The sequence below is a fragment of the Mercenaria mercenaria genome, unplaced genomic scaffold (genome assembly GCF_021730395.1).
Source record: "Mercenaria mercenaria strain notata unplaced genomic scaffold, MADL_Memer_1 contig_147, whole genome shotgun sequence".
NCBI lineage: Eukaryota > Metazoa > Mollusca > Bivalvia > Venerida > Veneridae > Mercenaria > Mercenaria mercenaria.
The window spans coordinates 6893-24572 of record NW_026459446.1 but is presented as its reverse complement, the minus strand read 5'-3'; the positions used below and the strand labels follow the sequence as shown (position 1 = coordinate 24572).

The 17680-nt window shown below is 34.2% G+C and overlaps 1 protein-coding gene across 1 annotated transcript; it reads left to right on the top strand.

Moving 5' to 3' along the window:
• The first annotated feature begins 1032 nt into the window (after positions 1–1032).
• Positions 1033–13188, top strand: LOC123526661 (uncharacterized). The gene is made up of 3 exons (XM_045305905.2): positions 1033–2123; positions 4127–4171; positions 12587–13188. The coding sequence occupies exons 1-3, from the start codon at positions 1040–1042 to the stop codon at positions 13186–13188; spliced, it is 1731 nt and encodes a 576-aa protein (XP_045161840.2). The 5' UTR covers positions 1033–1039.
• The last annotated feature ends 4492 nt before the right edge of the window (positions 13189–17680 follow it).

Genomic DNA, 17680 nt, shown 5'->3' with positions numbered 1-17680 from the left:
TAAACGTCTTATAATTTGCTGACAATCGCAAATCGATTGGCTTTATTCAAGTGCTACAGATCAAATTGAATTTAAACAATAGAAAGAGTGAAAAGTTGTAATTCATTAGTCGTGTATCTGACTACCGTCTTTTGTTATATGTGCAGTAATTGACCAGTTTACTTGTATTTTACTATTGATATGCATGTCCGACTACTGTCTTACATATAATGCACTCAGAACAAAGTAAAATTTTGACGACTTTGCGCATGAATATGTATACTCTGCTGTATCGAATTTGTAGGTGAAAAAATATCAATGATGTAGTAAACTCTGAAGTATGCACCATGTTCTTGACACACGAAGTTAACAACTGCTAATAACAATATCAAGACAAGACTACTAGACTATGCATATCATTAATTACATATCACGACTCTGGGTTTTTCAATATCCATAATTTATTTATCCACATCACGTTTTGAAATATAACGTTACAAGAAGTTGTGTGCTGGTTTGAAAGTTTTCGGTTTCTTTTTAATATCCTTTATATACCTGGTATTTTTGAACCTAATTCTTTTCATTCCGTAAGACACCGTTAGATATACCTGGTGTTTGGGAAACTTATTTTATAACATATACCTGGGATCTGGGAATGATCATAACTCATAAAACAAAAACAAAAAATGTCCCAAAATAAAAAAATCAGATCGTACTAGATATATATTTATATATTCGATTACCCACCTTGATAGTTTTCTCACGTTATTTCGTATAATTAATATGTTCGTATTTGAATTACTTAGTTCCTGCAAAAACAATATTTTCAAACAGCATTCTGCGGTAATTATATCTTTTCAATATCTAACATATGATCGAAACCCTTGTGTAAATTATCTTTATTCTAATAGATATAGTACTTGTATGTATATTTTACTTGCAAATGTGGTGTCTAAACCTGAATAAACATCAACAAAATGCTTTTATAGTCTCTCATCTTACCAAATACAAATCTTTTTTTACAGACTGGAGAACCTGTATTAAAAACAGAAACAAAAAGATGGCTCATGAGCTACTCGAGTCAAAAAGTTTCCCAGACAGGAAATTACTCAATGACTTATGTCAAGAAAAAGTATTTGGGAGAAAGTCCACTGTTGCGATAGATACATGCAAGAAAATCTGTCTTTTCATTAAAAGTTTAAATACCAACATCATCGACGTTTGGCCAGCAAGAAAAGCAGTCACTTTGACAAAAGGAGAAACTTTTGACATAAGATTTGTTGTTATCACAGAGAACCTAAATGAAGAGGGCAGAAATGATTTGGAAAACCTCATACAATCATATTACGACACACTTCCATTACGGGACTGCGATCATCTTAGCTCAGAAGAAACATATTTGATGAAGGAAAGGGGTTACAAATTTAGAGAAGACGACCAAAATAGAATAAATGCTTGCATAACTCTACACGCTGATAGTTTACTACAGAAACATACATACCTTGGTATCATATCTGGCTGCCCCTTTAGATCAGTTGGATATGACACAAGTAATCACAAAATCGTTGCAACGCCATGCATTGTTCTAAATGTTCAATACAAGGGCTACATTCCTATTGACGAAGAGCCGTTTGAACGCCAGTACGACGGAGTACAGGTCGATGTAAGAGAAGACATCTTTGTTCTGTATAATTACACAGCAAAAGAAAGACACGATAATGTGAAGGCCGGCTGTCAAATTAGTGGCGAAACTGACGAACGCGGAAAGTGCCCGAAAGGAACTCTCGGTGGTTTCGTTAACCATCCCGACTATGGTCTGTGTGGAATATCCTGCTCCCACGTTCTGTTACGGCCGAACGAACTGTCACAGATAGCAGGCGAGAGTCAAGAAATAAATTGGAGTAGATCTACCCTACCAGCTGGGCGAAATGTTGATACGTGGCAGGGTAATGTTTATCAACCTTCTAAGGTAGAAACCAGCAAAGGCAATGTCGCCGACGATAACAAAATTGGACGTTTGGTAAAAGTAATTTATCGACGTGGCAAGACGAGTTCCAAAGAAATGGATCAATGTGGTATAGATGCCGCGCTTTTTCAGTTAAGCAACAGATTACCGATTACGAGTGATTTTCCAGCTGTGAAAGGTGAGAAAATATTAATGACTCGATATACGTGTTTCTCTGAAGTAAATTTGCATATTAAAATAAAAGAACTCAAGCTAAAAAGAAAATAACATGTCATACATGCACTTGACAAGTAAATGACGCCTAATTCAGTAAAATGTAAAGTTAAAGCATAACCTAGGAAAAGTTTTTTTTATATCAATTTTTCATTATTTCTGTAAACCATGTAACATAATGCTTCTTGTAATTGGACATTGAACCCAGCATGCTAATTTTCCTTCTGCGCAGCTGTACATAACTTTTAAGATGATCTAACTGGCTAAATTTCAAAACTTTGAAAATCTAGGCGAGCAGAGTTGAGTACATTCATTGGTGCTCATCTTTTTAAAACATTTGCAAACTGTCGAAAAAAAAACGAAATCGAATTTTATTCTTTTAATGACTACGATAGCACGTTCTTTCCGTTTTTTTAGTAAAAAAAGTTGGCAATTAGTTTTATAGGACAAGAAATAAATGAACGCATTCTTTATACGTTTGGACATACTTTGGATTTATTAACCAGGTTTTCAACGAAAACCCGAGTTATTAGACTGGGGTAGATGTCGGTCGGGCGGGCGGGCGGCGGCGGCGGTGGCGTCAAACTGGTGTTTCCGGTCAATAACTTTTGTTTCGGTAAAGATATTTGAATAAAACTTGGTATGTATGTAGCTTATATCAAGAGAAAAACTGGGATTGATTTTGGGGTTTCTGGGGTCAAGGTCACTGTTACTTAAAATAGAAAAAGGGTTTCCGGTCAATAACTTAACTTAGGAATGAGCTATCATGATGAAACATGGTGTATAGAAAACTTATATAAAGTTGTAGCTTGGGGTTGATTTTGGGGTTTCTGGGATCAAGGTCAAGGTCATTGTTACTAAAAATAGGGTTAGGGTTAGGTTAGGGTTAGGGTTAGCATATCTTCTACATGCATGGAGGGATTTTGATGAAAGTTGGCACAATTGTTCACCATCATGAGACGGAGTGTCGTGCGCAAGAACCAGGTCCCTAGGTCTAAGGTCAAGGTCACACTTAGAGGTCAAAGGATACAAGAATGAAAACTTTGTCCGAAGCATATCTTCTTCATGCATAGAGGGATTTTGATGTAACTTGGCACAATTATACACCATCATGAGACGAAGTGTCTTGCGCAGTTCCCTTCTTTAGAATTACTTCCCTTTGTTGCTACTATAAATAGCTTATACTGTAACTTTTTCATTACTAGACGTAGGGAAAAATCGAGACCACTTTTCTGTAGTACAACATGCATGTTACATCCAATTTTGAGGTGTATTTTGACCAATCTCTACCTGGTAAGGATTTCTGTGTGGACTTACATTTTTTTTTAAGATTAACTTCCCTTAGTTGTCACTATAAGTAACTTATATTGTAACTTTTTTATAATTGACCGTAGGGAAAAACCAAGACCACCTTTCTGTGGTACAACATAGTTGTTACTTTCTAATTTTAGGTGTATTTAAAGGTATCTCTACCTGGTAAGGAGTTTTTTGTGGACTTAGAAAAACATAAGAAATACAATGTTTACTAAACAACCACAAAATTAAAATTACATCTGCAAATACAGGTGCTAGAGTAAAGAAATTTGCTGTGACGGGCGTATATTGTGACATTCTGGCACTCTTCTTTATTCTTATGAAAAGTGTTGAAAACCTGGTTTCGTGGCATTGCCGCGTTTCTTGTTCTAAATTATTTGTAACTTATCTACCTGACTAGGACATCATTTGTTCAAACATACAAAATAGTATTAATAAAAGGTACCTTTGAAAGTAGAATTTACTTGGTCTCTGAAGTTATACATAGTTACAGAATGTATCTGCAAATGTTTTCAACAGTTCTCCACTATCGACCGGAACAGAAAACAAGTAAATAATTACGAAACGAATATAAATAATATTGATCAACAGTAAGAGATAAAAATCAGTAACACAGTCCTGATATAAATGTATCTTATTATGTCTTTTTTTTAGTTTCTGATGCAGACATCTCACCTGAAGGTACCAATATAGATTCAGGTATTTTATATTTGAATATTTCTTTCCTATATGTTGAATAAAGTTACCATAGGCAACAATACCCTTGTTCGCTGTGTTGTATAATTAAACAGCTTAACTAATGAACGCGATAGATACAGAGTTTTAAATAGAAAGGGGTATTTTCATGCATTTACACTAGTAGCATAAAGATCGGTTTGGTGCCAGGTCATGCCTGATAATGACACCATAGCAGATAGCGGCGGCCATATTGTATTCTATAAATAGTAACTCATTTGCATTTAAGAAAAAAAAGAGAGTACGCATGCGTGACGGCCATTTTAAATCTGATATTGATATGGTATGAAATGTTTAATTTTAAAACGACATCAGAAGTTTGTTTCTAGATTGTTCTATTCATAGAAAATGTCGATCGGAAGTATACGGAGCTGAATTTAATACCCATCTAGGGTGTAGCCATGCCAATGAGGGTCAGGTGCTCAGCCCTAGACGGGGGAAATTTGTATAAGCCAGAATATATTACAAGAAAATAGCAGACTAAATAATGCATTAGTATTAACTGATTTTATAGATTTATCCATTGCTGATAAAAGTATACTGAACAAAACTTCCAACCAGAAATTTTAAGAATGTAGATAACTTTTAGTGACTTCATCATTTGATGCTCAATTTAAAATCAAAGACTTACATTTCCTTATAAATAAACCGATTTTAACTTTGGTGTCAAACAAGGGCGCGCTTGACAAGAACTAACAATGGGTAGCATCCAACTGGAAATGGTATCGCTCATGCATGAGATGGTGTTTTTTTCTTTACCGCTTATCTGAATATGCCTGTGTGTGTTATCTTATTAAGTGGTTTGACAACGTGTATCAGCTCACCTCGTATACCGGAAGTGAAATCACTCATGCATAAAATTAACTATTTTCACTTGTTCTTGGCATGCTTACAGTCTTGTTTGGTATTAGATGAAAGTTTTTGACGAGTACTATTGACTTGTTTACATAAAATTAATGTGTGGCCCTTCATGCGTAAAATGCACAAAAGTAAGCTAACAAGATCCTTACGCATTGCTATCCAAAATAGAAGTGAATGAATTTTCAGGAAGAATTTAGTAAACAGAGTCGAAACAATGTCCTGATTGGTCAGTATAACAAATTGAGTTAAAGCAATGATGTGATTGGTTAGTGATAGGATGCACTCTGATAGGTTCAAATAATCTCATCCTCAAAGAAAGGCTAATATACTTGTTTAAACTTGTTAGAGAACAAGTCATTTGTGTTTTGTTCAAAGCTGTTCCAATCTGGAATGTCTTTAACTAAGCAGCCAATGAAACCACTCCTTTTTACATCTGTCTTGCTTTGTAAACAATGCTCAACCGAACGTATATATTAGAAGTTTAAATAGTCGAATCAGTCACACTTAAGACCTCAATATATGTGTAATCGTATTGGGTTAGTGGTCTTGCCGTGGCATGTACGTGTTCGTTGTACTGCTAAGCGTTTTGTCGTAATTGGTCTGGTATATTCTGGTGGTGATTTAGTTCGTATAAATTCTCTCTACTATATAAACAATTATAATACGAACTTGTATACAAGTGGATCTCATGTATGGGAAAGTCAACTGTTCTGAATATAATCCTTTAATGCAAACTATCTTTATAATATATTTAATGTATCTTTGAGATCCAGTTAACTTCCAGAGAAAGAAAATATAGCTTCTCTGGTCCTAATCAGTTAAAAGACTAAAATGTCACTACTGAATTGTGATACCAGGAAACAGAGATTTGAGTATATATATGCAAATGTTGAACCAGTACGAATGTGCGGTACAATTTGGGCTTGTATATAAAGCAGCACCGAAACTAATCGTATTGGGTTAGTGGACTTGCTGTGACATGTGCGTGTTCATTTGTACTGCTAGGCGCTTTGCTGTAATTGGTTTGGTTTATTGTGGTGGTAAATTAGTTCGTATAAATTCTCTCTACTATGTAATAATTTATAATGCGAACTTGTATCCCAGCGGATCTCACCTATGGGAAAATCAAATGTTCTGAATATAATTATATTCTTTAATGCAAACCATCTCTATATATTCACTGTATCCTCGAGAACCATTTAACTTTCGGAAAGAAAAAACATAGCTTCTCCGGTCCCAATCAGTTAAAACTACTGATTTATGAGACATGAAAACAGAGATTTTAGTATATATATGCAAATATTGAACCAGAACGATTGTGTAGTACAGTTCGGGATCGTATATAAAGCAGCATTGAAACTAACCTTACTGGTTTACTGCTAGGTGCTTTGCCGTAATTAGTCTGGTATATTGTGGTGGGGCTTTAGTTCGTATAAATTTTCTCTACTGTAGAGTTGCAAGACTGTATGCATCCTTGAAAGCGTTAATATAAAATACCTTAAAAGACACAGGGAATGCGTTATTGAACGAAGCTTCAATATAACGAATTGATGATGTTTCCACTTTTGTATCTGAAAAGTTTAAGTAGACATTTAATATCAAAGAAGCTGGTGTTTAAAATTGTCTTTTTCTTGAAATTCATCTATTCAGAAGGTAAACATCAAGATGCAAAGTTTGGTTTTGGTTACTTAGTAATGCCTGATTCTACATTTGAGCTTTCAACAAAACATTTTAGGATATACTAGTAAGTTGCAGTCATCTTTATTTTCATAATTGCGTATTCCTTAGTATACATCACAAACATAAGGAAACAAATTTAAATCCTCTTTAAAATGATAGAACATAATTTATTATCAATATACAGTATGAATGATATAAATGAAAAAAAATCTCAAAGTCTATCTTTCTTTCAAATAATGCAGTTTCTCCCTAAAACTTATTAAACTTCAACATTTTGGCAAAATCATCCCCCACCTCTCCTGCAACTTTGATTAATATAGGCCACTTCTCAGCCGAATAGGTGGGGGAGCGGGGATGGGAAGGAGGATACGTGCCACCATTGCCTGTCCCTGGATCTGGCCTGGACCTCGTCCACTAACCCCAACTCCCCTACGTTAACAATCCCACTCTCCCAATCCTTGAATGATTGGAATGAATATTTGTGTTTACTCAGCAGACGGCTCAAGGTACGAGTTCAGTAGACACAGTATAAGAAATACGTCGGGTGGGGTCAATAACTTTTTTTATTTTTTAATTTTTAATTAACTGAATTGTAACAGCTTAAAGTGTACTCTCATTTCTCGAAATGTCCAAGATCATATTGGAAAGTTATCCACCTGTAAATCAGTAACTTGTTGTCCATAATTAGCGTGTGTTGACTTGACATAATTTTGTGTGTAGGCTATTTATACGCTATAAATTTCCTCTGAATACACAGTATTAAAGGTAGTGTTTCGAAAACAATACTCATTCACTTGGATTCAAAAAGTTGTCGGTTACCGGACTGGCAGCCTAAACATTCTCTGTACAGTTCATATTTTTCCGTGGTTCAGTGCATAGGGGTTATCTCCACAAAAGAAACAAATTTATGTTGTCGTGTGCACGCATCATAACCCACAGCAAAATATATATGTAAGCATCAAACACGCCCAGTAATCTCCAGAATTATGTATGGAAATGCTTCTGTTGTGGTCTCCGGTTAGGATGGGTCTATTGTTAGAACTTTAACACAGATAAGCAAGACGTATTTTCTGATATTACTGCAAATGAAAAATTAGCAAATGATACTTGATACAGAATTGAACAACAATTACAGACAAAAATTATATTATGTGCAGCGACCATCTTTTTACTTCCTGCTAACTTTAGAAGTTGTACAAATGAAGCCTTTGGTTTATTGTGATGACTTATCTTATTATCTGATACTTTATAGTTGTCATCCCTCTTAGCATCACCCGTATCTGTAGTTTACTGTTAGGAAAACGAAGAAATCAAAAAATCCAAAAAAGCGTAAAATACTGATCAGACTTACTTGTTTCAGTAAATTAAACATTAATATTCATGTAGAAACTTAAAATGAGTTGAATATAACTGTTGAATATAAATTTTATTTTAAATAAGAAACTTAATTCTTCGGAAATGTGATGTGAACAGGTGCGAAGAGATACCAGCCCCAACACCGGTTTGAGCCGATGACACTAAATTGCATAAACAAAACACAAAATAAACATTTAAAAATTGTCAGCGAGGCAATCTTATTCATTATCACAGATGTAATCATTGCAAATACATTGTTCATGCACCAGAAAACGTTCCCGTCTGATTTCATTGGGGATTTCTTACAGATATATGCAGAATAATTTTGGACGTGACAGGACAGCGACAGTACACATGATGAAATTTCAGTCGTTCTGTACCACCGATATCGCGTTCCTCTGGTGTTTTTGAACGGATATAATTTCCTTATCGAATAATCAATTAATGCTACACAACCATTTCAATTTATCCTTACACTAAGTTATGGGAGCGTGGTTTATGACAGAAATGCCGACATTTTAATCTATTCGGTGTTATGATTCGGTTGGTGATGTCATGATCCTTCTCACGGGGATTTGATTTTTCGTAGCGTATGACTGCTGTAGGAAGTCTTAACTATTCGTTCAGGAAAAACACGGATATATACAAGTTACAACCTTATACCATGTCTAAATGTGACGAACTGAAAATATTTTAGCCCGGACGGGGAATCGAACCTTTGACCTTTCAAACGTAAAGCGGACACTATCACTTCGCTAGAAAAGCTAGCTCCATAGCAAGTGTATATACTCTTAGACTACCTTTATACATTCACCCCCTCCATTTTAGAATTCATCTTCGAATTCCAGGAGTGGAACCTCTGTGCTGGACGTTCCATTGTGTCCATTCCTTAGTTCCAATCCAATGTTTTCTCAGGTCCATCTTTGACTACGTGGTTATGCTTTAAAGTGAAAAAATAGCGACAAGTATAACACAAGGATCGTCTACACTGGCTCATATGTCTTAAATTTGATGAATGAATGCCTTAAATAGAAATAGCAAGGCCTTGTGAGGACTAAGTCGTCATAATCGTAAAGGGATGTTTTGAAAAAATGTTTGAAGTAGGAGGAATGTATTCTGGAAAATATTTTCATTTATTTAATATTCCGTTTTTCCACCTTACGGTAATGTTGTCCACAATTCAAAGATATATAACAATAATAACTACAGCTCTTTGGTTATATATATAATTAACTCGTAATTGTGTTTTTATCCTACCTGATTGCATTTATCAGGTCGATATCGTTTATTCAGTCAATACAGGATTATACCGTCAATACAATTGACGGACTACTTTTTCAAGTGTATGTAGTATAGACAGTGTAAACGGGGCCGAGAGTTCGAAGCTCAAACATTTTATCATTTTACGAGGACAGCCACGGTATTTCTTTTAAAAAATGGTCGTCTCTATCCAAGGCAACCTCAATACGGAATGGTACGATGACGAATTTTTAAGTCTGGGTGAATCGACATTGACTTTTTTTTGGCTTTCACTAATTTTTGTTATAAAATTACGCAAATTACCAAGTTTAAACAGTCGTTTACTGTAATTATGGAAGCTAAACCATTCATTGTGGAAGAAATTTCATTTACCTCACATGTCTTGTACAGAAAAGGAGTAAATTTGATATAGACTGCGGGCATTTGAATCCATCTCAAGCGTGGTTTTCAGCTGTATTTTATCCGAGTCAAAACCATTCTGCTTGTTTTGTACACGAATGCCTTGTTAGCACCGATGATTTATAATAACAGAACTTCAGAAGCCAAAGTATGAGGTACGAAATAATGTTTTATTGTGTTTACAACTGGATCAAGCAGTCAATGGCATAGGAATTTACAAGTGAGTGAACATCTGGATTATTTTTGTATAGAAAAAAAAAACATTTTATAAGAAAATATACATTATAAACAGATTTTATTGGCTGCAGGATAATGAGAATAGTAGGTTACTGTCTTTCTTAACTTAAGTTTATCCACCTCGTCTCCGAAAGGATTATCCCCCTCGGCAAGCCTCAAGAGGATAAACCTTTCTCCAACTCGGTGGAATAACTTAAGTTAAGAAAGACAGTAACCTAATATCCTCTATATAGATTCACTTCACCTTAAATATGATGTAATGTTTTGAGGCTCCCCTGTGATATTTTAAAGCACAATATTGGTTTAGTTGTACAAATTTTATGACAATCCTACACATCTCTAAAGACCCCTAAAGTGCCTCGTTTAAACAAAGAGAACCTTATTTTGATACTACAGTCCAAATTTGATGAAAATCCGGCATCAAGCGATTAATGAAAAGAAGTATTTAAAAGATATTTATACTTTTAGCTCTTGCTGCCCGTAAAACGGACCGAATGCCACTATATTTTTTATTAAGAAACAGGAGATAACCTTTTAATAACGTTACATGCCAAGTTTGGTGAAGACCGATGAAGCGGATCATGAGAAGAAATAGTTTAAAGCTGTTTTTATGTTAGGTCTAGCAGCCCTTAAAAGGGAAGATCCATTAAGATAAATCTATTTCTATCTGCAACTATAGCGGCCCCGACAATTGTACAAACACCCACTTTTGAAACAAGGATCGGAGAGGATCTTTTTAAAAGGCAACATACAAAGTTTCATGAAAATCCATCAAGCGCAAAATGCGTAATGAAAAGAAATACTTCTTATCAAACATTTTACTGCTCGTTCTATCCTCCATAGAATTTTTTTTTTTAAAAATCTGAAAACGTTCCTTAAAATATTTAATTTTTGAATAATATAAGATACAAAATTCCTTGATTACCGGGTTCATTTTCACGCTACCGCCCAGAACATACGTTCTCAGAGAATTTGTTCATTTTTCAAGTCAGAACCTAGGTTCTCTGAAAAACTTGTGATCTGGAGTGAGAACCTAGGTTTTGGGTTAGAACTTAGGTTCTCAGACGAGAACATACGTTCTCACCTGAGAACATAGGTTCTCACCTGAGAACATAGGTTCTTGGATTTATTGTGCAATTCGCGTGCCATGCCTCTAGAAGTAAACGTGTGTAAAGACATGATATACGCTAGAAATCTGCAAATCCGTGGCTTTATTTCATTTTTTTTTAATTCCTACGACAATTATAGTATTATGCTACAAAAGAATAATAACTCTCTCCGAAGAATCATAAAATCACCAGTCGAGTCATAACAACGAATAAACTGCAGTCCTGCTGTCGTACACTACACTCTAATAACTATAACACTTTGTGGGGATAAACTGAACTGTTTTTTTGCGTTGTTAATCGATTTACTCCGTTTATTTGCCAAGAAAACACCAGAAGAAAGCCATGACGGTGGCACAGAACCACTAAAATGTCATCATGTGTACAACTTCTTAAGTTAACAGGAAGCAAAAAGTAATATCTTTTATATCTGTAAACGTTGTTCCATCCTGCATCGCATAACAATTTACAGTAATTTTAGAAAACAACGTAAGTTTTGCTTACCTGTGTCAACGGTTTTATACTAGATTCATGATAACCGGTAATCACAACTGAAACATTTTTAGACATAATCGACTGGTTATGATTCTTGAGATTACCAGCCGTGATCAAAGTTTTCATGTTTACTTCAGCAAATTACTCAAATACAGAATGTATGCCTTTAATTCGCTTGCTGGATTTAAATAACATATAATAAGAATTACAAAAATATTTCGAATACAAATTTTATCACATGTTTGACGTCGCGGGAGTCATATAAAGCCTTTACATAAATTTGATTATACACTAGTGTAATAAAGCTTTGACGTCGATGACATTTCTTTTTAGGAGACATTGGGCGAATTTACTTAGGCTTTGATTAGTAAAGAGAGAAGAAATGTCTATGTTTCAACAATAAAAGTCTACATGTAATAAAAAGAATATTACATTTGTGTATTTCCAAACTGACTTTATTATCGTTGAATACAACTGATAAAATGCTCGACAGAGCCTCTCATTTTTTTTCAATTCGTTTAATAAATTCAATATGAAAGACATTCATGTAATATCCTCTATATAAGTACTGATATTGGGTATTGTCAGACTATTTGAAGAGCGAAATTATTTGAGTCTGATATCATTTTTGAAAACTAAAAACAAAATCACATTGTAACGAGCTTTAATTTTCTTCTTGATCAACTGACTTAGGTAATTAATGAAATATTTGAATGCCACATATTTACATATCTACAGCCATGTGAATATATCTACTTAATATTTTATATGAAAATATATAAAGTGGAATGTCATATTCTTATGATGATGAACTTTTAACTTATTGTACTAGTTCTGCAAGATATCTTTGCTGATGTCGTTGTCTTCATGTAATTATAGAAAGTTAACATAACCGGTATCTTTACACTTTTGAACAATAAAATATTAGTCATTCAATTTATGTCCAGATTAAACTAAATTTAAAGTTAACTCTGTCAATTTCTAGAGCATCGCGAAATACCAGTGCAGTTCGGGACGGGGACAATTGGTGGGTTTGCCTGGCATGACCAAAAAGCATATTCAAAATACGGAGCTATCACCGGTTACACAGTTGGAGAACTTTTCGACTGTAGTATAGCCGTTAAAGAACCGTTTAATTGGACTCATGCAAAGTCGTTCAAATATATATTACATAATCAGCTAAGCCTTAGTAAAGCAAACAACGGTAGACATGACATCTCGCCGTTAGACAGACCAGAGGAAAGTTCAGATTACTTTGCGTTTGAAGGGGATTCTGGATCATTAGTGCATCATGAAACAACGGATGGTAAATTAGTATGTGTCGGAATAGTCGTAGGTGGTAGGAAAAGTCAGAAGACATGTATTATTACACCTATTTTACCAGTTCTAAAAGCTATGGGTATATCGGACTTTAAGAATTTCGACAGTGAGCGTATGGAGAGTAATGTGAAAAAGATGGTTGTAGAGATGAAAACCATAAATACAAATATTGAAAACATGGATAAAGAAATGAAAGATGGGTTTACAAACATTTCAGAACAATTAAATACAATGCAAAATACCGGAATGCGCTGTGTAATCATTTAGTGTTGTTTGCATTCCATATCATTGTTTCGGTCAAAGAACATGAAGGATTTCTCACAGCTTTGTTAGAAATCTGTCTAAATTTCGAAAGTTTGTAAAATCACTCATGTATGTGTTAAAATGCTAGTAATTCTTTTGACATGCATTGCAGGTGCCTATGTTCCCCGCAAAAAGTGGAAACATATATTTGCTGATTGTTGATGAAGGTGTAATGACCGGTGTAATGCTTAATATTGATGTAGTTATTATGGCAAATTGTTAATGTAGGTAGTATGACCGGTGAAACTGCTGATATTGATGTAGGTAATATGACCAAAGTAATTGCTGATTCCTGATAAGGGTAGTATGACCAGTGTAAATGTATATGTAAATATAGCTGTAAAAAACATAAGTAGTATCACGAAATATTGATTATAAACAACATTCTTTATCTCTTCAGCACATTAGGAACTATTCAAACATCAGATTTAAAAAAAAAAAAACTTTTATGAATAAAATAATCTTTTGAAATATAAAATATTATTTTTCATTTGATGAATTTTTATCTTTATCGAATGATAATTTTTTTTTTTGGTGTGGCTACTTTTCTGTGGTACGGTGTATTGGATTTGGTTACGGGGAGCTATACAATTGTTCGTAAACCGAGTGGTAATTTAAAATACTGTCATGATGGACACCACTGGCTGTAGTTGGATCGATTTATTGTAATTAACTCAGAATAGCCCAGCCAGAAAGCTTAATTTAACAAGATCAACTCAGTTTGGTTTGAGTAACTAATTCAGAATCAAAGAAATAACTCCAGGTTAGTTTGATGAATTGTATTAAGTCAACAGTTTAGTCTATAGATAAACTTTAAACACAAAATGGTATGGTGAAGATATGAAGCAATGCAAAGTTATCCTGAGCAAGTGCAAGCCAAGTTTGTAAAATGCGATTTTGAATTGCAATAACAGACACTGACACTTTAATAGTACAAAGTACGAACAGATTGCAAACAATATTTAAAGCAGCTAACAAGACATTTCGTAACAGGATTGCTGACTGACACCTATTTTAAACCTGGGCTATTCTGAGTTAATTACAATAAATCGATCCAACTATAGCCAGTGGTGTCCATCATGACAGTATTTTAAATTACCACTCGGTTTACGAACAATTGTATAGCTCCCCGTAACCAAATTCAATACATCGTACCACAGAAAAGTAGCCACACCACAAAATAAGTATCAACCAGACTGAGTACTCTTGAAGTGTTTCTTTGTGTGCCGCATAATAAGGAACAAACAGCCATTGTTTAGATGATGCTAAGTATTTTGTAATTATTTAAGACATAAACATTTGTGTAAGGCCACACCAAATTGATTACTTGGTCACTTTTTCCCGTTCATTTCTTTTTTCAGAATAAAAAATAAATAGTTTTTGAAAATCAGCGTCCGCTGGCTTCAGTTTATGCAGACTGATTTCAGAGCGGCGGGCCTTCTTCACTTTGTATGGACCCCTTTTTCACTAATTAGCGACAAGGAATCATACAATTCAATATTTTTAATCATAATTGTCCATTAAACCACTAGGAGAACATGCTTCAGCCTCTGCATTTGTCTCAAAAATTGCACCAGTATGCGAAATTGACAGCCGAAAAGATAGTTAGACTGTGCAAATAGAACTTGGAAATGTCTTTAGGGAAAAGTATTTGCAAGTCTTTTTCGTCTCATGAGGAGCATCAGCATCTTATTTAAAACAGCGTCATCAACGAATCTTTCATCAGAAATGTGTTGTGATTACACATTACCCCCTTCATGTAAGAAGGCAGTAGGTATTGTCTGTCACTAAATCTCTTAGTCGTAAAAACGACTCGTATCAAGTACAGATCCTGAATGTCCTCACATGATTTATCCATTTTAAATTGTTAATCAGATTGCCCATCAAAATAAGTTTCGAGTGAATTTCAATATCGGCAATTTAAATACTTTTTGTACACATGGGAAGAATTAAGTTCCCTTACCTACCAAGTCCATGAATCCATGATGTGCATACCTTACACAGAGACAAAAAAAGAATGGGTAAAAACATGCGATGAAATTTTGAACAAGTCTATTTATTGTCTGTTTGTGCATTTTTATGACAAATATATTAAGGGCAATTGAACTACATACATGTTTTTGTGTAATGCTATTTGGTTATTTAACATTGTTCTGTACAATACGGAGATTTGGACGAGTACCCAGCTGAGAAAACCACATTGGACGAGCCGCTAGGCGAGTTCAATATGGTTTTCTCAGCTGGATACGAGTCAACTGTGTACGAGTCCAAATTTATCTCGTATTGTACAGTACAATGTTAAATAACCTTTTTATTCTATATCTATTTTATCTTACTATAATAATAGTTTAAATTAAGAATATTTCACTGATACTGTATTCCCGCCTTTTTTAGTTTTTCCCAGCTTGGTATGAGTGCACATATATATTATACGGAACAATGTTAGACCTTAAATAATCTTTTTTATTCTATATTTATTTCACTTCATACATAAGATACGTAATTCATTGAATGTTGTTTTTTCTGCGTATCGTAATTAAAAAAAGTATATGGTGCAACCTCTCTACAACAGCCATATGGCGATTTGGGTGGTAATAATACTTGGCTAAGATATTATGCCCACAAACATTGTCAGCAAGTTTGGTGAAGATCGGATGAAAACTGTTCGACTTAAAAAGAGCGGACAAACCTAAATTCCCCGTTTTTCGAGTAATTCAAGGACTATAATCAAAGAGTGCCTGGTACAATTTGGCTGGTTATCGAAATTGGCCGAGATGTAATGCCCACAAACATTGTCAGCAAGTTTGGTGAAGATCCGACGAAAACCGAATTATAGAGCTTTAATAGACCAATTAACTTCTTATAAGATTAATGTTAGGGATGGAAACAAATACTGAAATCAATATTCGAATATTCGGTCTGCCATATTCGAATATATTCGAATATTCGGTTTGCTTTAACGGAAGCTTTGAATTCTTATTAAGTGACTGGCACATACACAATTTATTCCGTTGTGTTAAACGTGAATCATCGTACTTAATAAGGCCTAAAAATCCCTGATATTTTTTTTTTCACATAGACTTAGGTAATATTTGTGATTGTTAGTAGGTAAATAAAAAGTTATCACCTGCTTGAGATTATGTGGATTTTTTTTGATCGATTCAAAGTAATAATACATATACGTTTTGACACTTACTGTCAGGTTTTGAGAGGATATTTTATGTATAATATTCCTATGTGGCCACGAAAAAACGTCCGGTTTTGAGAATTCAGAATTTCTGGTATTCAGAGTACCTTTTTTTAATTGACCTTATAAGAGAAAACTTGGGACTTCGAAAATAGTCCGAGTTTCAGAGTATTCCGGTTTTAGGAGGGTCCGGTTTTCGGAGTTTTTACTGTACTTGTTGTTTCTTGTGACAAGGTTTTTCTTTTCTAATCGCTCTTGCCCGCTCCGCAAAAAGGTGAAATCGAAAACTAAATTATCTTATTCTTATTTTGCTCGCTCGCTCCTAAAATATTTGGAAAAATCAGATGACCAAGAAATTAATTTGGTGTGGCCTAATGTGTAAACAAATCATATACATTTGTTATGAATATTGTTTGAATTGTTTATTTACTACTATATGTGTGAATTTACCCAGTTGTAGTGTTTCTCTGTGTTAGTTTAAAACCATCAGCGCAACAGATTTAAAGACAATAATAAAATTATATTGATCACATGATTGACGTCCCGGAAGCGTAATGGAGCCATAAAATGAAAAAAGATAATATACTAGACTAAGTGTAATAAAGCTTTGATGTCGACGTCGTTTGTAGTGTAGGAGACGTTGGTCAAATTGATTTGTTAATAATAGTTAAAATAAGTGTAAATGATTATGTTTTGACAGGAAAAGCTAACATGTGATAAAAAGGATATTACAGTTTTGACTTTCCACATTGATTTTATTAAACTTATTGAATAAAATTGACAACAAGCCCGACAGAGCCTCGCATTTTATTACTTTATTCGACCCGTTTAATAAATTAAATATGAAAAGATACTCATGTAATATCCTCTATTTATTTGCAAATTTGTTTCGTTTGATTAAAAAAGAGTTCCTTGTATATGATAAAAATGATAAAAAACGGACTTGTATGAATCATGTTTATGATTTTTCTGATATATGAGTTTGTTAAATATATGTTTGGTTGATGTTGATAGATATTTATATTTCACGAGTTTTATCATTTGTACTATTTTACCAGTCCAGTATTGTTTTAGATGATATAAAACAAAATTAAAAAGTATTCATTTTTGGAAACCATGTACCTATAATGCCTGTACATTATATGCTATGAGTGACGATGAATATACGACTGGTGTTATGAGTCAGGGTTCCATTTAGTGTTTAATGATTGATCAATATTGATGCAGAAATGTGTTCGTGATTTAGTTACTTCTCATTCTTAAATAACA

Bases quoted from the DNA above. Each gene is read 5' to 3' on its own strand.
- LOC123526661 (XM_045305905.2), top strand. From the start codon at position 1,040: ATGGCTCATGAGCTACTCGAGTCAAAAAGTTTCCCAGACAGGAAATTA. The intron at 2,124-4,126 runs GTGAGAAAATAT...TCTTTTTTTTAG, and splicing joins TGATTTTCCAGCTGTGAAAG to TTTCTGATGCAGACATCTCA. The intron at 4,172-12,586 runs GTATTTTATATT...GTCAATTTCTAG, and splicing joins AGGTACCAATATAGATTCAG to AGCATCGCGAAATACCAGTG.